Source organism: Palaemon carinicauda, chromosome 19, assembly GCF_036898095.1.
Source record: "Palaemon carinicauda isolate YSFRI2023 chromosome 19, ASM3689809v2, whole genome shotgun sequence".
NCBI classification, from domain to species: domain Eukaryota; kingdom Metazoa; phylum Arthropoda; class Malacostraca; order Decapoda; family Palaemonidae; genus Palaemon; species Palaemon carinicauda.
Window position 1 is genome coordinate 15,249,761 of NC_090743.1, and position 17,500 is coordinate 15,267,260.

The 17,500-nt window shown below is 34.6% G+C and overlaps 1 protein-coding gene across 1 annotated transcript in view; it reads right to left on the reverse strand.

Moving 5' to 3' along the window:
- LOC137658911 (neurofilament heavy polypeptide-like) overlaps positions 1 to 10,119 on the reverse strand; it is a 15,192-nt gene extending 5,073 nt beyond the window's left edge. Inside the window, exon 1 of the mRNA XM_068394031.1 lies at positions 9,969 to 10,119. Within this exon, the coding sequence (XP_068250132.1) occupies positions 9,969 to 10,119 (151 nt within the window). The remainder of the gene's footprint in view (positions 1 to 9,968) is intronic.
- Positions 10,120 to 17,500: the final 7,381 nt, after the last annotated feature.

Below are 17,500 nucleotides of genomic sequence, written 5' to 3' on the forward strand. Positions count from 1 at the left end.
AATATCTTTTTCTTTACTAGATCCAAAATATGTTTCATACCAACCATTCATAAAAAGAAAAAAGTTAAACTCGACTTTAATGTCGAAAGTTATTATCTCTTTATTAGATCATAAAAACTCTTATACCGAACATTATTAAAAAATAAAAAGCAAAGAAATAAATGATATGGAAATGAGATCTTGCTAAGACGTCTTCTGTTGTTTATTATCTCCTCAAAACGTCTCTTGGAACTTTCCTTATAATCCGTCCTCGTGTTTCTCCGTCACGTCTTTCCCTTCCCGAAAATGTATTTTATTCCTTATAGGAAACTCTTAATGTAATCCAGAAAACACATTGAGTAAATGTAATCCAGAGAATTCTTTATTTGAAACTTAGTGTAATTTAGAGAACACATTGAAGTAATGTAATCCACAGAATTCTTTATTTGAAACAGTGTAATTTAGAGAACACTTTGAAGTAATGTAATCCACAGAATTCTTTATTTGAAACTTAGTGTAATTTAGAGAACACATTGAAGTAATGTAATCCACAGAATTCTTTATTTGAAACTTAGTGTAATTTAGAGAACACATTGAAGTAATGTAATCCACAGAATTCTTTATTTGAAACTTAGTGTAATTTAGAGATCACATTGAAGTAATGTAATCCACAGAATTCGTTATTTGAAACTTAGTGTAATTTAGAGATCACATTGAAGTAATGTAATCCAGAGAATTCCTTATTTGAAACTTAGTGTAATCCAGAGAACACATTGAACTAATGTAATCCAGAGAATTCCTTATTTGAAACTCTTAACATAATCCAGAGAACACATTGGAGTAATGTAATTTAGAGAATTCCCTATTTGAAACTCTGCATGTAATCCAGAGAACACAATGAAGTAATGTAATCCAGAAATTTCCTTATTTGAAACTTGGTGTAATCCAGTAAACACATTGAAGTAATGTAATCCAGAGAATATATTGAAGTAATGTAATCCAGAGAATATATTGAAGTAATGTAATCCACAGAATTCCTTATTGGAAACTCTTAATGTAATCCAGATATCACATTGGAGTAACGTAATTCAGACAATTTCTTATTTGAAACTTAATGTATTCCAGAGAACACATTGAAGTAATGTAATCCAGAAAATTCCACTTGTGATACTTAATGTAATCCAGAAAATTCCACTTGTGATACTTAATGTAATCCAGAGAACACATTAAAGTAATACAATCCATATAATTCCATATTTTTAACTTAATGTAATCCATAGAACACATTGAAGTAATGTAATCCAGATAATTCCTTATTTGAAATTTAATGTAATCCACAAAACACATTAAAGTAATGTAATCCAGAGTACACATTGTAGTAATGCAATCCAGAGAATTCCTTATTTGAAACTTAATGTAATCCAGAAAATTCCTTATCTGAAACTCTTTATGTAATCAAGAGAACACATTGAAGTACTGTAATCAAGAGAATTCCTCATTTGAAACTAATTGTAACCTACAGAACACATTGAAGTATAGTAATCCAGAGAATTCCTTATTTGAAACTCTATGTAATCCAGAGAACACTTTAAAGTAATGTAATCTAGAGAATTACTTATTTGAAACTTAATGTAATCCAGGGAATTAATTCGAGTAAAGTAATCAAGATAATTCCTTATTTGAAACTATAAATGTAATCCAGAAAACACATTGGAGAAATGTAATCCAGAGTATACAATAGAGGCATTTATTCATTCATTTACGATGTGAAAAATTACTTTTAATCTTGATATATAAAGGATATAGCACCGAGACTTGGATTACTGTGCGTGGCTGTAAAGATGATGATAAAAGGCCGCTCATGAATGGCTGAGACAAGGAACATTGACCATGATCTAGTGAATGACCATATACACTCGTGATCAGCACCCAAGCTATGAACAGGGAGAGCCAAGCAATGGATGCTGATGACTCAGCAGGTAGACCGATAAGCTCTCCCAAACCCATCATCCCTAGTTCACAAGGATTGTGAGGCTGCAGACACACTACAGGAAACTACGGGTCTTGAACCTCATTCCATCAGATCGCCAGATAGAGACGTTTCCATGAAATTATCTAACTCAAGCCAGTTTCGAACCCCAGTCTATCAGATCGCCAGATGGGGACGTTTCCATGAAACTATCTAGCTCGAGCAGGTCTCGAACACCAGTCCATTAGATCGCCATATAGGGATGTTTCCATGAAACTATCTAGCTCGAGCCGGTCTCGAACCTCAGTCCATCAGATCGCCAGATAGGGACGTTTCCTTGAAACTATCTAGCTCTAGCCGGTTTCGAACCCCAGTCCACCAGATCGCCAGATAGGGACGTTTCCATGAAACTATCTATCTCGAGTCGGTCTCGAACCCCAGTCCATCAGATCGCCAGATAGGGACGTTTCTATGAAACTATCTAGCTCGAACCGGTCTCGAACCTCAGTCCATCAGATCGCCAGTCGTTGGCGATAATCAAACATTTTCTTCCAAGAAGTAAAAATCATCAAATATATATTTGAATACACCATACGAGCTCTTTCTTCAATACGTATTTCAAGCCTAAAATGGCTATTATAACGCTGGCCTTTTTATCTTCCATTTTATCTAACGTTTTTAAGCTTACACAAAGCCCTGACGTCAGACCCTTGTAAGGGGGGAGCGTGTGTAAGTCTTCCCTTTGCATCGACGTCCTTTCATCTGGAGGATACATCTTCCCGTCTTGCATTTTCCTTTGAAAGAATGGACTCCCCTGAGCGCGTGACCTAGAGGACTCTATAAAATCGATTTCTTTCGGGACATTTCTCGGATGTCTTTTGTTTCATGTACTTCGTTAGTGATGGTGACTTGTTTGATATTATCTAGTTGTTGTTTTCATCTGTTATTCTTTACTTACGTCATCTTGTTTTGGTTTAATTCACCTTTGTCGCCGGTGACTTATTTTGGTATTATTTATGAATAAGGATACCTTAACGTGGTGAAAGGGTTTGCGCCTCGCCATGATTAGCAAAGCTGTACTAGTCAGGGACACCCATACTAGGTTACTTTGCTGTGAGCGATCAGACAAAAGTCTCCCACCATCACCAATCCACAGTGGCCAGCGTGGAGATGAAAACTGGCCAAACCCCAGACATGACAATCCTTCAGTCGACTAGAAACAGCTGCATTTGTTGTTGTTGTAATTAGTCATTGTTTTTATCAGTTATTTTTGCTTTCCTCCTCTTTCTTTGGTTTCCTTCACCTTAAGCGGGGTTTACACTGTCGAATGGTTCATCGAACCCGGTTGTCGAACCTGCTTGTTGATTGGTTTGAAGAGGTGGACAATGAAGCCCCGCCCACAAAAGTCAGGCGAGAACAGACTTTCTTCGAACCGTTCGACGAACTTGTTCGATCGTGTAAACCCACCTATAAATGTTGGTGTCTTGTTTTAAATGATTTAGTTATAGTTTTTATTAGTTTTTATTTACTTGCATCATATTGTTTTAGGTTCCTTCACTTTCCACAGCTTGAGAACCTTTGTCAAATCCTGATCAATTAATCAATACATTGTTTTTTCTTATTTTTTAAAAGTGATGTTCATCTAGTTTAGTACCTATTTGGATTTTTACTTCTGAAAAAGATAATAATGATAATCTTTTATACGAATATATTCAATCTTTTAACAATATTTAAAATGACTCAGATTTCTATAGCTAGAAAAAATACATTTTTTTTTTTAATATGTGATTTTGAAATCTCCCATGATTTCGTTATTCTCAGAAGAGATTTTTTCGACCACAAGAATACCTTTGAGCTTTGAAAGATGTTTACGTCAACAAGTCTTTGCAACATCATCATTTCTCGTTTTATTTATTCTTTCAAAGGGTCTCAGGCATACTTGAAAAGCCTTATATTATGGTCTGGTTTTCCACTTTGCTTACTTTCAGTAAAGCGACAACTGAAGAATTCAATTATATTTATGAAAAATACTTTGCCTTTTCATATCTGAAGATATTGTGGTGGCCGATGTGGGGTACGAGTCCCGCTGAAACTCGCTAGTTCCTTTAGTAGCTGCAACCTCACCATCTTGTGAGCAGCTAAGGATGGTGGTTTTGGGGGAACCTGTAGGTCTATCTGCTGAGTCATCAGCAGCCATTGCTTGGCCCTCCTTAGTCCTAGCTTGGGTGGAGAGGGTGCTTGGGCGCTGATCATATTTCTATATGGTCAGTCTCCAGGTCATTTTTCTGCTTGATGGTGCATTCATGAGCGGCCTTTAAACCATTAATCCTTTAATAGAGGCCGTTGCTCAAATAGAAAATATAATTTTATAGAAAAATAGTTGATAACATCAATCATTTTCCTTAAAGGTTTTATTGAACCTCATAAATCTTGGATTTGGTTAGCAGAGGTGAGTCTTAGGAAGGGGGTTTTCAGGGAGCCTATAGGTCTATCTGCTGGCCATCCTTTGTCCTAGCTTTTGTGGAGAGGGAGCTTAGGTGCTGATCATTTGTATATATGGTCAGTCTCTAGGGCATTGTCCTGCTTGATAGGGCAATGTCACTGTCCCTTGCCTCTGCCATTCATAAGTGACCTTTAAACCATAACCCTTAATAGTCAGTTTCTTGTACGATAAAAGTCTTTCTATAAGAAAAGTAAATGTTCGAAGCCTTGAGAGAGATAAGTCTTAAGTATGCATGTTTTGCGTTCAGTCAAAGCTATGTTTTGAGGACTGATATTCTCGAGACTATTTTCAAGCATTTATTGCGATGCCTTCTGTACCATGATCTTCCACCGTCTTGGGTTAGAGTTCTCTTGCTTGAGGCCACACTTAACACAATATTCTTACTTCATCGTTTATATATATATATATATATATATATATATATATATATATATATATATATATATATTTACAGTATATTAACGTCGTTAGTGATCTTGAAATATTTTATATTGTTATTCATTACTTCTATAGCCTATATGGTTTATTTCCTCACTGGGCTATTTTCCTTTTTTTAATCCTTGGGTTTATAGCATCCTGCTTTTCTAGGCACGGTTGTAGCTTAGCTAATAATAATAATAATAATAATAATAATAATAATAATAATAATAATAGAACAATGTTAATTACCATCGATGAAAAGAAAGTTGTGTTTGTATGGAAATGAAACTTTCAATATCTCAAATATTGAACATGTTGAAATGTGCCAGAGCAGATGTTATGAATCAGGAAAGTTATGGAAAATAAAACAAAAATTGCTCAAAGGGCAAGAGGAAGAGCACAGTCGGCTTCATTAATTTTTGTACACTTCACGGGAAGCTAAGGCGACGTCTGACAGCTGTATATTGTAGCAGCTAACACTGGTGTTTAGCAAAAGAGGAACTGTTGGCAACGTTGCTTGTAATCACGTGATTAAAGCATTTTTGTTAATTTTACCAAGTGGTTCAAAGGTTTAAAGGTCGCTCATGAATGGCAGAGAAAAAGGACAGTGATATTGCCTTAGCAAGCAGGACAATCCCCTAGAGACTGACCATATATGATCAGCGCCCAAGTCCTCTGTTCTCCCAAGCTATGAGTAAAACGGGCCAGGTAATGGTTGCTGATGACTCAGCAGGTTGAAATATAGGCTCCTCCAAACCGCCTATCCTTAGTTCATAAGGATGGTGAGGTTGCAGATACTAAAGGAATTAACGAGTTTGAGCGAGATTCGAACCCCCGTCTGGCGATCACCAGACAGAGACGTTACCAATAAGGCCACAACAGCACTGACGCCGAGTAAATGACAAAATTTTTCTATAAAATACATTCCTACAAAAATTGAAATTATGTTATAAAATTATGTTTTAACTTAAATGTGTTACATCAGCCACTTTTTAAAAATATTATCGTCTCGGAAGGTTATGGCGTCCATAATGTCACTTGAAGTTAATAAAGATATTTTCAGGATAGAGGAAGCAAAGCTTTATTGCAAGGCTAGGGTGTGTGGGTAGGGGACAAGGGATAAAAGGAGATCATATTCCCATTAATCCTAATGAGGGTAGAAAGTGTTGCATAGGAGGGGCGTTCCCTTTATTATTTCTCTTTTATGTGATTTTAAGGGTAATATAGGTACATAAACACACACACACACACAAACACACCCACACACACACACACACACACACAAACACACCCACACACACACACACACACACACACAAACAAACACACTCACACACACACACACACACACACATATATATATATATATATATATATATATATATATATTCTCTCTTTTTAAGTGGGGATACCTTACCGTGGTGGAAGGGTTTGTGTATTGCCATGATTAGCAAAGCTGTAGTAGTCAGGTTCACCCATGCTAGGTTGGTTTGTTGTGGGCGATCAGAATAAAGTCTCCCATCGGCACTATTCCGCAGTGGCAAGCGTGGTGATGAAAATTGGCGAAACCCAGACATGAATCAAGATACATCTGAGGACTTTGTCCTGCAGTAGATTAGAAACTGTTGAATTCGTTGTTGTTGTGGTTATACACACACACACACGCATATATATATATATATATATATATATATATACATTATATATATATATATATATATATATATATATATATATATATATATATATATATATATTGGAACTCAGTCCGGTGAGACTAACTCAGTTAGTCATCAGGATATTATATTTTCATCCTTGACAAACAATATCATCATGATATGTCTCCAGAAAACTAGGCAGAATAGATAGGGGTAAACATACAAATTTCAAGTGATTTTTACCAGAGAATTCCCTCACAAATCATAGTAAGTATGATGAGAAACTAGATAAAACGTATTTACGGTCAAGCATATCCCATTTCTGGTATTCAGACAGAAACATTTACCGAGAAAGACTTACTGATATTGACTCTTTCTGGGGAATCATAGACGTGACATGAATACGCAGGAAGAATTCTCTATAGGGATTGGATGTTTGAGGAATATAGAAGTGTTTTTTTAGCAATATATGGAAATATAATGTAGCTCTATAAAGGCTTTGGTATCGTACCAGATACTATTATTATTATTGCGAGCGAAGCTACAACGCTAGTTGGAAAAGCTGGATGCTATAAGCCCAAGGGCTTAAAAAAAGGAAAAAAGAAAAAAACAGCCCAGTGAGGAAAGGAAACAAGTAAATAAACTCCAAGAGTAGTAATGAACAATCAAAATAAAATATTGTAAGAACAGTAACAACATTCAATTAGATATTTCATATATAAACAAAGAAAACTTAAAAAAAAGACAAAAGGAAGAGAACCAAGATAGAATATTGTGTGCAATTGTACCCTCAAGCAAAAGAACCCAAGCTCAAGACCGTGCAGGACCATGGTACGGAGGCTATGGCACTACCCAAGACTAGAGAACAATGGTTTGATTTTGCAGTGTCCTTCTAGAGGGGCTGCTTACCATAGCTAAAGAGTGTCTTCTACCCTTACCAAGAAGAAAGTAGTCTCTGAACAATTACAGTGCAGTAGTTAACCCCTTGAGCGTTTTTTTTTTAGTGTAACCCCTTGAGCATTGTTTTAGTCTGTAATGATAGATATAGTAATGATGCCTATGAGAGCGATATGTAATTGGTTCAATGACAAATAAAGTATCTTTTTCCTATTTGTGCCCAGAAGACAGTTACGCTGGGGAATTTTCTACGCTGTAAACGCTTTCACGGTAGGGTGTTTGAGAGATCTATATTGACTCTGGGGTGTTCCATAGCAGGTGGAAGAGGATGCATTTGATCGAAGGTATTAGAGAGGAGTCATCAGACAACCTACTCCTTAATGTAGGGAAGAGGATGCCTTTGATAGAAGGCAATGGAGAGGACGCATCAGCCAACTGACCCCTTAATGTAGGGATAACGGCGGGGAAGAAAAAGATAGCAGGCCATTACAGAGAAAGCCGCGATGATTTGCCCATTTGTCCCGCCATACAATAGGTCTTGATGTTTATGTTTATACATTTGACGGGATATTACCCAGAAGTGAATGGTTTTTCAAAAAAATGGCCGGAAACGCGTTAATATGAATTCTTTTTCTGCTTTGTTGAATCCTGAATAATTCCATTGTGAATGCTTCTTTCATTGGTATGAATTAAATGAGTTTTATAAGAGTTTTGTTGTTTTGTAACCAACCATATAAACGTTGGTCCTAGTAAACAGAATGTTTTGTTTCCGGTTTTATATATTGATTGATTGATTGATTTAAAGTTTTCAGGATGCCTGAAAACTTTAAATCAATCAATCAATCAATATATAAAAACTAAGTACATTTGTTACGGCCATGCATAGTGGTAGAGGTCATCTATGCCCATATTGAGTGTTTGCTCTGCTTCAAGTAAATAGACTGTTTTGTTTTTGTTATATGATAAAAAAATCGTTCCTCTTGGTACTGCTATACATAGTAAATTAGTACAGGTTGTTTGCATTCATCTTGCGTATATGTTATCTGCTTCTAGGTAATAGAATGTTTTGTGTTTATTTGACAAAACAGATCGTTACCCTCGTTACTGCTATACTTAGTGGTAAAGGTTGTCTGTACCCCGAGAGTTTGCTCTCTGCTTCCAGTAAATAAATTTTTGCTGTGTTATACAAGAACCTTGACTCGTGATTGTACGGGTATAATTGATTAATTTGCCTTATACAGCGCTTTGATGCCCCAGTGCTTGGCTAAAGACCTAAAATTTCGATTCAATTAAATTCTGTTGTGAAAATCTACTTTTATGAAGTTTAGTCTTGGATTATTGTAAAACCAATGTTTAAAGGAAAATATTGCCTTAATCATTAAACTATTCTTATATAAAGCACTAATTGTTTTTTTTATCATCTAATCCAGTACTTGTAAATTCAGATTTATTTGTCATTGGGTTGATTTTGTTGTAGAACATTACATTGTAAATTCATACCCTGTATTGATTTCATCTTGAACATTTTTACCATTCGCCAACTTTATTGCGAAGGTTATGTTTTGGTAAACGTGTATTTATTTATTGATTTATTTATTTATTTATATTTATTTATCTGATATCCAATCTTTATATGTTTGTTTGTTTGTGATTCGCATAACTCAAAACTAATTTGATCGAATCTCATGAAATTTGGTGGGATGTGCATAATTCAATTGCCAACCTTGTGGTATACAACACGATATAGGCGAAGGTTTACATCTACCGAGTGCCCGTTCTAGTTTATTCTATTTCCATATCTTACACACACACACACACACACATACACACACACACTCTCTCTCTCTTTCTCTCTCTCTCTCTCTCTCTCTCTCTCTCTCTCTCTCTCTCTCTCTCTCTCTCTCTCACACACATTACACATTTCATTATATTCTCTAAGTTAATTTCCATGTATTCTTAAAACGAATGATTTTTCCCTTCTATTTTTATTTTACTAACAATTCCGAGACTTTCGAACACGGTGCCACAGTTCTTTACAACTTTCACGGTTCCGTATAACTTTTACCCATAGCAATATTTGAATCAAGAATTTCTCGTTATTTTTCACCTGAAGTTTTTTTTTTTTTTCTAACTCTTTCCGCAAGCTGAAATCATTTTAGAATTATATATAATATAATAAGTTTCTTCATAATTCTTGCTCCGGTGACTAAGTGTAAAGAGATTCGTGTCAGGTCGAAGAGAATTCTCTTCATTCGAAAAAGTAACAGAAAATTGCTCTTGTCATAGAGAAGTCCTTCGTCTCTATTTTGAAAACAGTAATATTAGATAGATTCAATTTTTATTATAGTAAAAAAAAAGAGCACTTGAATTTATATGAAAGAAAATCTCATACCATTCGAATTGAAAAGTGCAGGAAATAATTAAAAAAGGATTATAAACCAATGAAATTATAATGACTTTTGTGTAAAGTAAAGGCTGATTTTACACAGATCGCTATGGATCAAGTCGTAAAATTGTTTTACGCTTGGGCGTTAGAAATTACACAATAGGTCACAGTTACGCAATAAAGATTCTAGGAAGTACGTGGATTCATTGTAGGCTTTGATGGTGCAGGCTGTTACACAGAAGGCAGTGATGAGTAGGTCATTTATCTGGTCATTAGTGGTAATGTTCTTTTGGTGAGTGTATTCCATCTCGCGCTGTTTTTCTTCTTCTTTTTTTTTATTTTACTCGCGAATAAAGGAAAGCCATTTCAAGATTTAAAGGTCGCTCATGAATGGCAGAGGCAAGGGACAGTGACATTTCCCTATCGAGCAGGACAATGTCTTAGAGACTAACCAAGCGCTCAAGCCCCCTCTCCACTCAAGCTAGGAGCAAGGAGGGGCAGGCAATGGCTGCTGATGACTCCACAGATAGAACTGTAGGATTTCCCTAATCCCCATCCGTAGCTCACAAGGATGGCGAGGTTGCAGCGACCAAAGAAAATAACGTGTTTTAGAGGGACTTGAACCACAGCCTGGTGATCACCAGTCAGGGACCTTACCACATCGGCCACCACAACCCTAGAAATACAACAGGACAGAGGCAGCAAGCTAATTATCTCCATATTTTCTCTGCTGTTGTTGTATTGATCCAAGGTGTTGACCTTTTATGCATTTCGTATTGTTCAGTAGTTTCATTTTAAATTTGCCTTTTCTTATCTCTTCTTCGGTTTACTTATCTGTCGTGGTATTGATAAAAAAATTTGATCTTTTATTTAGGAATCGTCAATATTTTAATTTTCAATTTGTCATTTTGAAAGAATTAAACGAGTTTTTTTTTCACAATTACGTTACATCATGACCAACGATAAGATTGTTATTTGTGTATGTGTGTGTTAGAGAGAGAGAGAGAGAGAGAGAGAGAGAGAGAGAGAGAGAGAGAGAGAGAGAGAGAGAGATGACGTCTCGGCTTTACGAAAATTAAACCTTAAACAACTTCCTATGAAAATCCCAAACGAGGGATTAACCGGAGAAATTTCATTAACAAGTTACAATACAATTGTTAGGTCAATTTTAGTAAAATATGCATTTTTATCACAGCTTTGATAGCAAAATGTGCATTTTTTTAAAGTTTTGATAGTACAGTATACTTTTTTTTAATAGTTTTGATAGTAAAATATGCATTTCTAATGTTTTGATAGAGCAGTATACATGTTTTAGTGGTTTTTATAGTAAAATATGCATTTTTAAGTTTTGATAGTACATTATACATTTTTTAGTAGTTTTGATAGTAAAATAGGCATTTTAAAGTTTTTGAAAGTACAGTATATAGTTTTTGATAGTTTTGGTAGTAAAATATAAATTTTTTGTCACAGTTTTGATAGTAGAATAAGCATTTTTAAATTTTTGATAGTACAGTATACATTGTTTTAATAGTTTTGATAAAAAAATATGCATTTTTTAGGTTTTTGATGGTACAATATTAATTTTTTAATAGTTTTTATAGTAAAATATACATTTATATCACAGTTTTGATAGTAAAATATGTATTCTTAAGTTTTGATAGTTCAGTATGTATTTTAATAGTTTTGATAGTAAAATACACATTTTTAATAGTTTTGATAGTAAAATCCAAATTTTCAACACAATATTTGATAGCAATATGTACATTTTTAACAGAGTTTTTGATAGTAAAATATACATTTTTAATATACAGTAGTTTTGATAGTTGAATATAAATATGTCAAGACAATTTTGGTAGTAAAATATACATTTTAAACAGTATGAATAGTAGAACACAGTTTTGATGGTAAAATATAAATTCTTGCCATTTATATAGTAAAATAATTTTATAACAGTTTTGAATACAAAATATAGATTCTTAACATTTTTTATAGTAAAATTTTTATTTCTAACAGTTTTGAATGTGAAATACGGTTATAAGTTTTAATAGCTAAATGTAAATATTTAACATTTGTTATAGTAAAATAAGTTTATACAGTTTTGATAGCAAATATAAATGTTTAACACAGTTTTGATAGAATAATACACTTTCTTAACGATTCTAAAAATATTCCTTTTTTAGTCCTGATATGTTCGTGAGATACATCTCAATATCCTTCTCAGAATATAATTGCAAGTCTAAACATCTTCGGATTTCCTCTTTTTCGCTCTTTCTCTTTCTTCTTTCATGTTGCGGAGAGATGTGTCTCAGATCTCAGAAGTTCTCCTCGTGAAAGAGTCTCTTTGAAGAGAGAGAGAGAGAGAGAGAGAGAGAGAGAGAGAGAGAGAGAGAGAGAGAGAGAGAGAGAGAGAGAGATGTACCTTATTTTGGTCTTTTTAAAAAGCCGGTAAGCTATTGGGAGAAGGAATAGGTTACGAATTTCTGCAATATCTTGAAAAAGAAAATAAGAGATTTTGAGGTTTGTTAGGGTGAGACCAGCATCTCTCTCTCTCTCTCTCTCTCTCTCTCTCTCTCTCTCTCTCTCTCTCTCTCTCTCTCTCTCTCTCTCTCATACAGATGGCAATGCTTGTATCGGATCACAGGAACCTGAGCAAAGGTTATGGAGATCTTTATATTGTTTGATGATTAAGTATAAGGAAATATATATATATATATATATATATATATATATATATATATATATGTGTGTGTATATATATGTATATATATATATATATATATATATATATATATATATATATATGTGTGTGTGTGTGTGTGTGTCTATGTACAGTATGTGTGTGGTTTTATATATATATATATATATATATATATATATATATATATATAATATATATATATATATATATATATATATATATATATATATATATATAACTTTCGAGTCCACTGCAAGACAAAAGCCTCAGACATGTCCTTATTCATGTTTGGCGTTTGGCCAGTTTTCTTCACTACGCTGGCCAACTGCGGATTATATATATATATTTTTTTTTACACATATATCCTACGTACAACCATATATATCAGTATCGTATATGATACCTCTCTCTCTCTCTCTCTCTCCTCTCTCTCTCTCTCTCTCTCTCTCTCTCTCTCTCTCTCTCTCTCTCTCTCACAACTTCCAATCTCTTAAAACATCTCAACTCCTGTAATGTAAATATCCAAACTTGTTATCCGGCGATGGTCTCGAATTATGCAAATAAAATCGGATCTTTTGATACAGTAAATTTCAGGGATAGATGGACGACCTCTTTTATGGCTAAAGGATATTTACATTTAAAGTCTGCCCATCGACTTTGCCTTTTCATTTTATTCTAAGAAAACGACGAAGACGGATCGAGGGTAATTTTTTCTTTTTTATGCTTAAAAACCTTTGGAAGCCTTTTTATTTCAAAAACCTTCTTAGGAAGCCTTTTTATTTTAAAATCCTTTTTTGGAAGCCTTTTTATTTAAAGAAAAACTTCTTTTGAAACCTTTTTTATTTCAAAAACCTTCTTTGGAAGCCTTTTTATTTTGATAACATTCTTTGGAAGTCTTTTTATTTTAAAAACATTCTTTGGAAACCTTCTTATTTTAAAAACATTCTTTGGAATCCTTTTTATTATAAAAAACCTTCTTTGGAAGCCTTTTTTTTATTTTAAAAACATTCTTTGGAAACCTTTTTATTTTAAAAACCTTCCTTTAATCCTTCTGGTACCCTTTTGGAAACGTCCTTGCCTTGTGATCGGCCGGACTGGGGTTCGAGTCCAGTTCATGCTCGTTAGCAGCATCTTTTCTCTAAGTCAGGTGTCACCAACCTTTAAAGCTAGAAGAGCTTTTTATCTAAAGAATCATAAAAATTTAATAGTGTCAGAGCCGCAGTGACATAAACAGTCTCCTGAGATTTAAATCCAAAAATCATCTGTACTTCAGACATCATCATCATCATCTCCTCCTACGCCTATTGGCGCAAAGGGCCTCTGTTAGATTTGGCCAGTCGTCTCTATCTTGAGCTTTTAATTTAATACTTCTCCATTCATCATCTACTTCGCGCGTCATAGTCCTTAGCCATGTAGGCCTGGGTCTTCCGACTCTTCTATTGCCTTGTGGAGCCCAGCTGAACGTTTGGTGAACTAATATCTCTTGGGGAGTGCGAAGAGCGTGCCCAAACCATCTCCATCTACCCCTCATCATGATCTCATCCACAAATGGCACTCAAGTAATCTCTTTTATAGTCTCATTTCTAATGAATATCTTTTTGAGGGCTTTGATCTCAAATCACATCAGACATAGTAGAATATAATTTAGCAGGCTTACTTAATAAAATAATCATAGTAATATCATTTATATATATGTTCACAAAGCAAAGCAGATGATATATTCTTTCGGGCATTATCCTTTCATTTTCATGGCAGAACTCGTAAGAAAAATTAACAAAGCATTATTATTAAAGTAACAGCAGTATGAGAGATAATTGTCGTGATTTATTCTTTGTATTTATAGTATCGTATTTTATAATTGGAAGGAGAAGTATATTATTATAAAGAAATTTATATAATTATATTCACATAACAAAATTTTTATTTTTTATTTTTCATTATTTTCATATATATGAGAATGATAAAAAGGATGATTAACAGTATCAACGATTTTTATGTCAGTCACAGTATTACAAATGGAAAGCATCATTACCTTCATGGAAATAACATCACTTTCTGGAAACTTAAAGTGGAAATTTATTATTGAGAATCAAAATGTAATTCAATCTAAGAATTATAAAGTTAATTAATGGGAGATTTGTTCCTGTGATTCCGTGGAAAGCCGGTCAATGTTTGAAGAATAAGAAATAGTTTTCAGCTTTAAGCCAAGCCCAAAGCTCGCATTGTGTAAGGTACTTCTTAATTTCCCTATTATGAGATTCGTGTTTGATAATATTTATTCTCAGAAGTACGAGGATCTGAAAATGTAGAACACCCTAAATTAAACCTTCTCTGTATTTTTGTAGTTATCCTGTACTGCTTTTCCCCATCTGCGGTGATTAGCTAATGTAGCTTATTTTCTTTCTAAAGACTCTAGATTAGAGTACAACTTGAAATAGTATGTCCATAACTATTTCCTGTAAAAGAGCTATTTCAACCTCGAACCTTGTTCGGGTCACATTAGCAAAGGCCGACAAATTTAGTACAGATATATCTGCCCAAAATGGTTTGATCTGAAAGGACAGGGCTGCTTTCGTCGTTTTGAATTCTTGGGAACATCCTTTAAAATACATTTCCATTTCCAAGAAAGCTGTTTTTTATGGTATATCATGACACTCACATTCTTGGGAACGTCCTTTTCTAAAAGACACACACACACCCACACACACACACACACACACACACACACACACATATATATATATATATATATATATATATATATAATTATATGTAAATTTGTAATTACAAGTGCTTGCACATTCATGTAATTTCCCCTTCTCTCTCTCTCTCTCTCTCTCTCTCTCTCTCTCTCTCTCTCTCTCTCTCTCTCTCTCTCTCTCTCTCTCTCTCTCACTCCAGATAAAAAAAAATTACCAATAATTACATCACCTATCACAAAACTACACGCATACATTACACATCGCAGGCTTTATAATCACACTTATTCAACCAGAGGACAAAAAGATGAATCTATCAGCCTCTCATTTATCCGTAAACGCCATTAGGGACGAGGGAAAAGGCTCCAGAAATGGCGAACTTGGATTCTCAGACTGGAATTGTGGAGGCTGAACTCTAACCCGAGCAAAGATTTCCCTCGGGTCGCGTGTTGCGCGCAAACAGCTTCCAGGATGCTGGAATTAACACCAACGAATTCAGCAGGGCGTTTCCTTTGACAGGTGTTTCGCTCGTGTTAGGTCGTGTGTTGTTTGTGTGTGTGATGATATTTATGGATCTGATTCAAGGTGTAGATGTGTGATGTGTGGTGCTTGAGAAAATGGAAAAAAAAAATCCTTTTTTTTTTTTTTTTTTTTTTTTTGCTTGATCTCAAGGCACTACTATATTTTTAACGCTTCGACCTGTTGTTGTTGTTGTTGGTGTTGTTGTTGCAATTTTTTCAATGCTTGATTTTAATTGTTGTCATTATTATTATTATTATTATTATTATTATTATTATTACTAATTGACAAACTCATTTTTTTTTCATATTATTCCAATAAGGGAAACTTGCATTTATTTTTGGTTTTCTCAATTTTCTGGCGATCTGCTGGACTGGTGTTCGAGACATGCTCAAGCTCGATAGTTTCTTATAGTGTCTGTACCTCACCATATTTTTGATCTCGGAATGTGGTTTTGAGACTATGTTTGTATCATCCGAGTTATAAGCAGTCATTGCCTGGCCCTCCCTGGTCCTAGCTTTAGTGGAGAGGGGAATTGGGCGCTGATTATATATATGCGAGGCCAGTCTCTAGGGCATTGTGACTGTCTCTAGCCTCTGCCATTCATGAGTGACCTTTAAACCTTTATAAAAAAAACGCTAACAATTTCATGTTTATCTTTTCATTAGAAGTTCCCTATATCAAAATACGCTCGTAATCACCCTTACCAGCCACCAGCTGTCAAAAACGAGCACCCAGAACGTATTCTTTTCATGTGGGAGAAAATTCTAGCAGTCCTAAATGGGAGAAATATTTCACCGATTAAACAAATGAGAAGAGAAATGAAGGGATAGCTTAGTAAGGATTACTCGTATGAGATTACTAGGGATTACTCGTAATGAGATAGATTTAATCCTTCTTGTTTTGTTTATCGCAGAAAAGGCAAATTTTATAGGCCTATTTGACATATGAAATTTGTTCCTGTTAATTCATATTCATATTTGATGTTGTTAATGTTTTTTTTAGATAGCTTAAACATTAAATAAAGGCATCACGTTTATAAAATTGAAAAGAGGTTTTTTTTTATAATGGCTTTTAATTCTCTCTCTCTCTCTCTCTCTCTCTCCTCTCTCTCTCTCTCTCTCTCTCTCTCTCTCTCTCTCTCTCTCAATTTTTAATACCTGATAATACCGCTTGTTAGCAGCTCGAGTGCGTCATCCATCAAATTTGAAACATTTTTATAAGCTATGCTCATGAGCAAGTTCTCTAGGTAAAGTGGAGAGCGGATTATTATGCGGAGAGAGAGAGAGAGAGAGAGAGAGAGAGAGAGAGAGGAGAGAGAGAGAGAGAGAGAGAGAGAGAGAGAGAGAGAGAGAGAGAGAAGAGAGAGAGAGAGAGAGAGAGAGAAAAAAAAAAATATTCTTTATATGAGACATAGACGCACCTTTTTAAGGGGAAGAAATTAGAATTTCATAGATATCTTTTAGAGTTACTTAGGAATACTGAGAAACTTTTAAATTGGATGAACTGGGTAACATTATTTCCTTCAGTTTTGCCTATTGATACTCGTCTATTATGATTCCTTAACTACGAACTTTACATTGTAAATATCATTAAGAATTTCATTGTTGTAGGCATACGTTTAAGGCTTACGTACAGTTGTACCAACCGTGTGTCACACGATCGTACATAGTTCATTTTTGTGTATAAATTATGCTGTATCTTCACTCTTCCCTTGCACTAAAAAAGAGCCTGAATAATCATGTCTGTTTTTCTGATCGGTAACGGTGTCG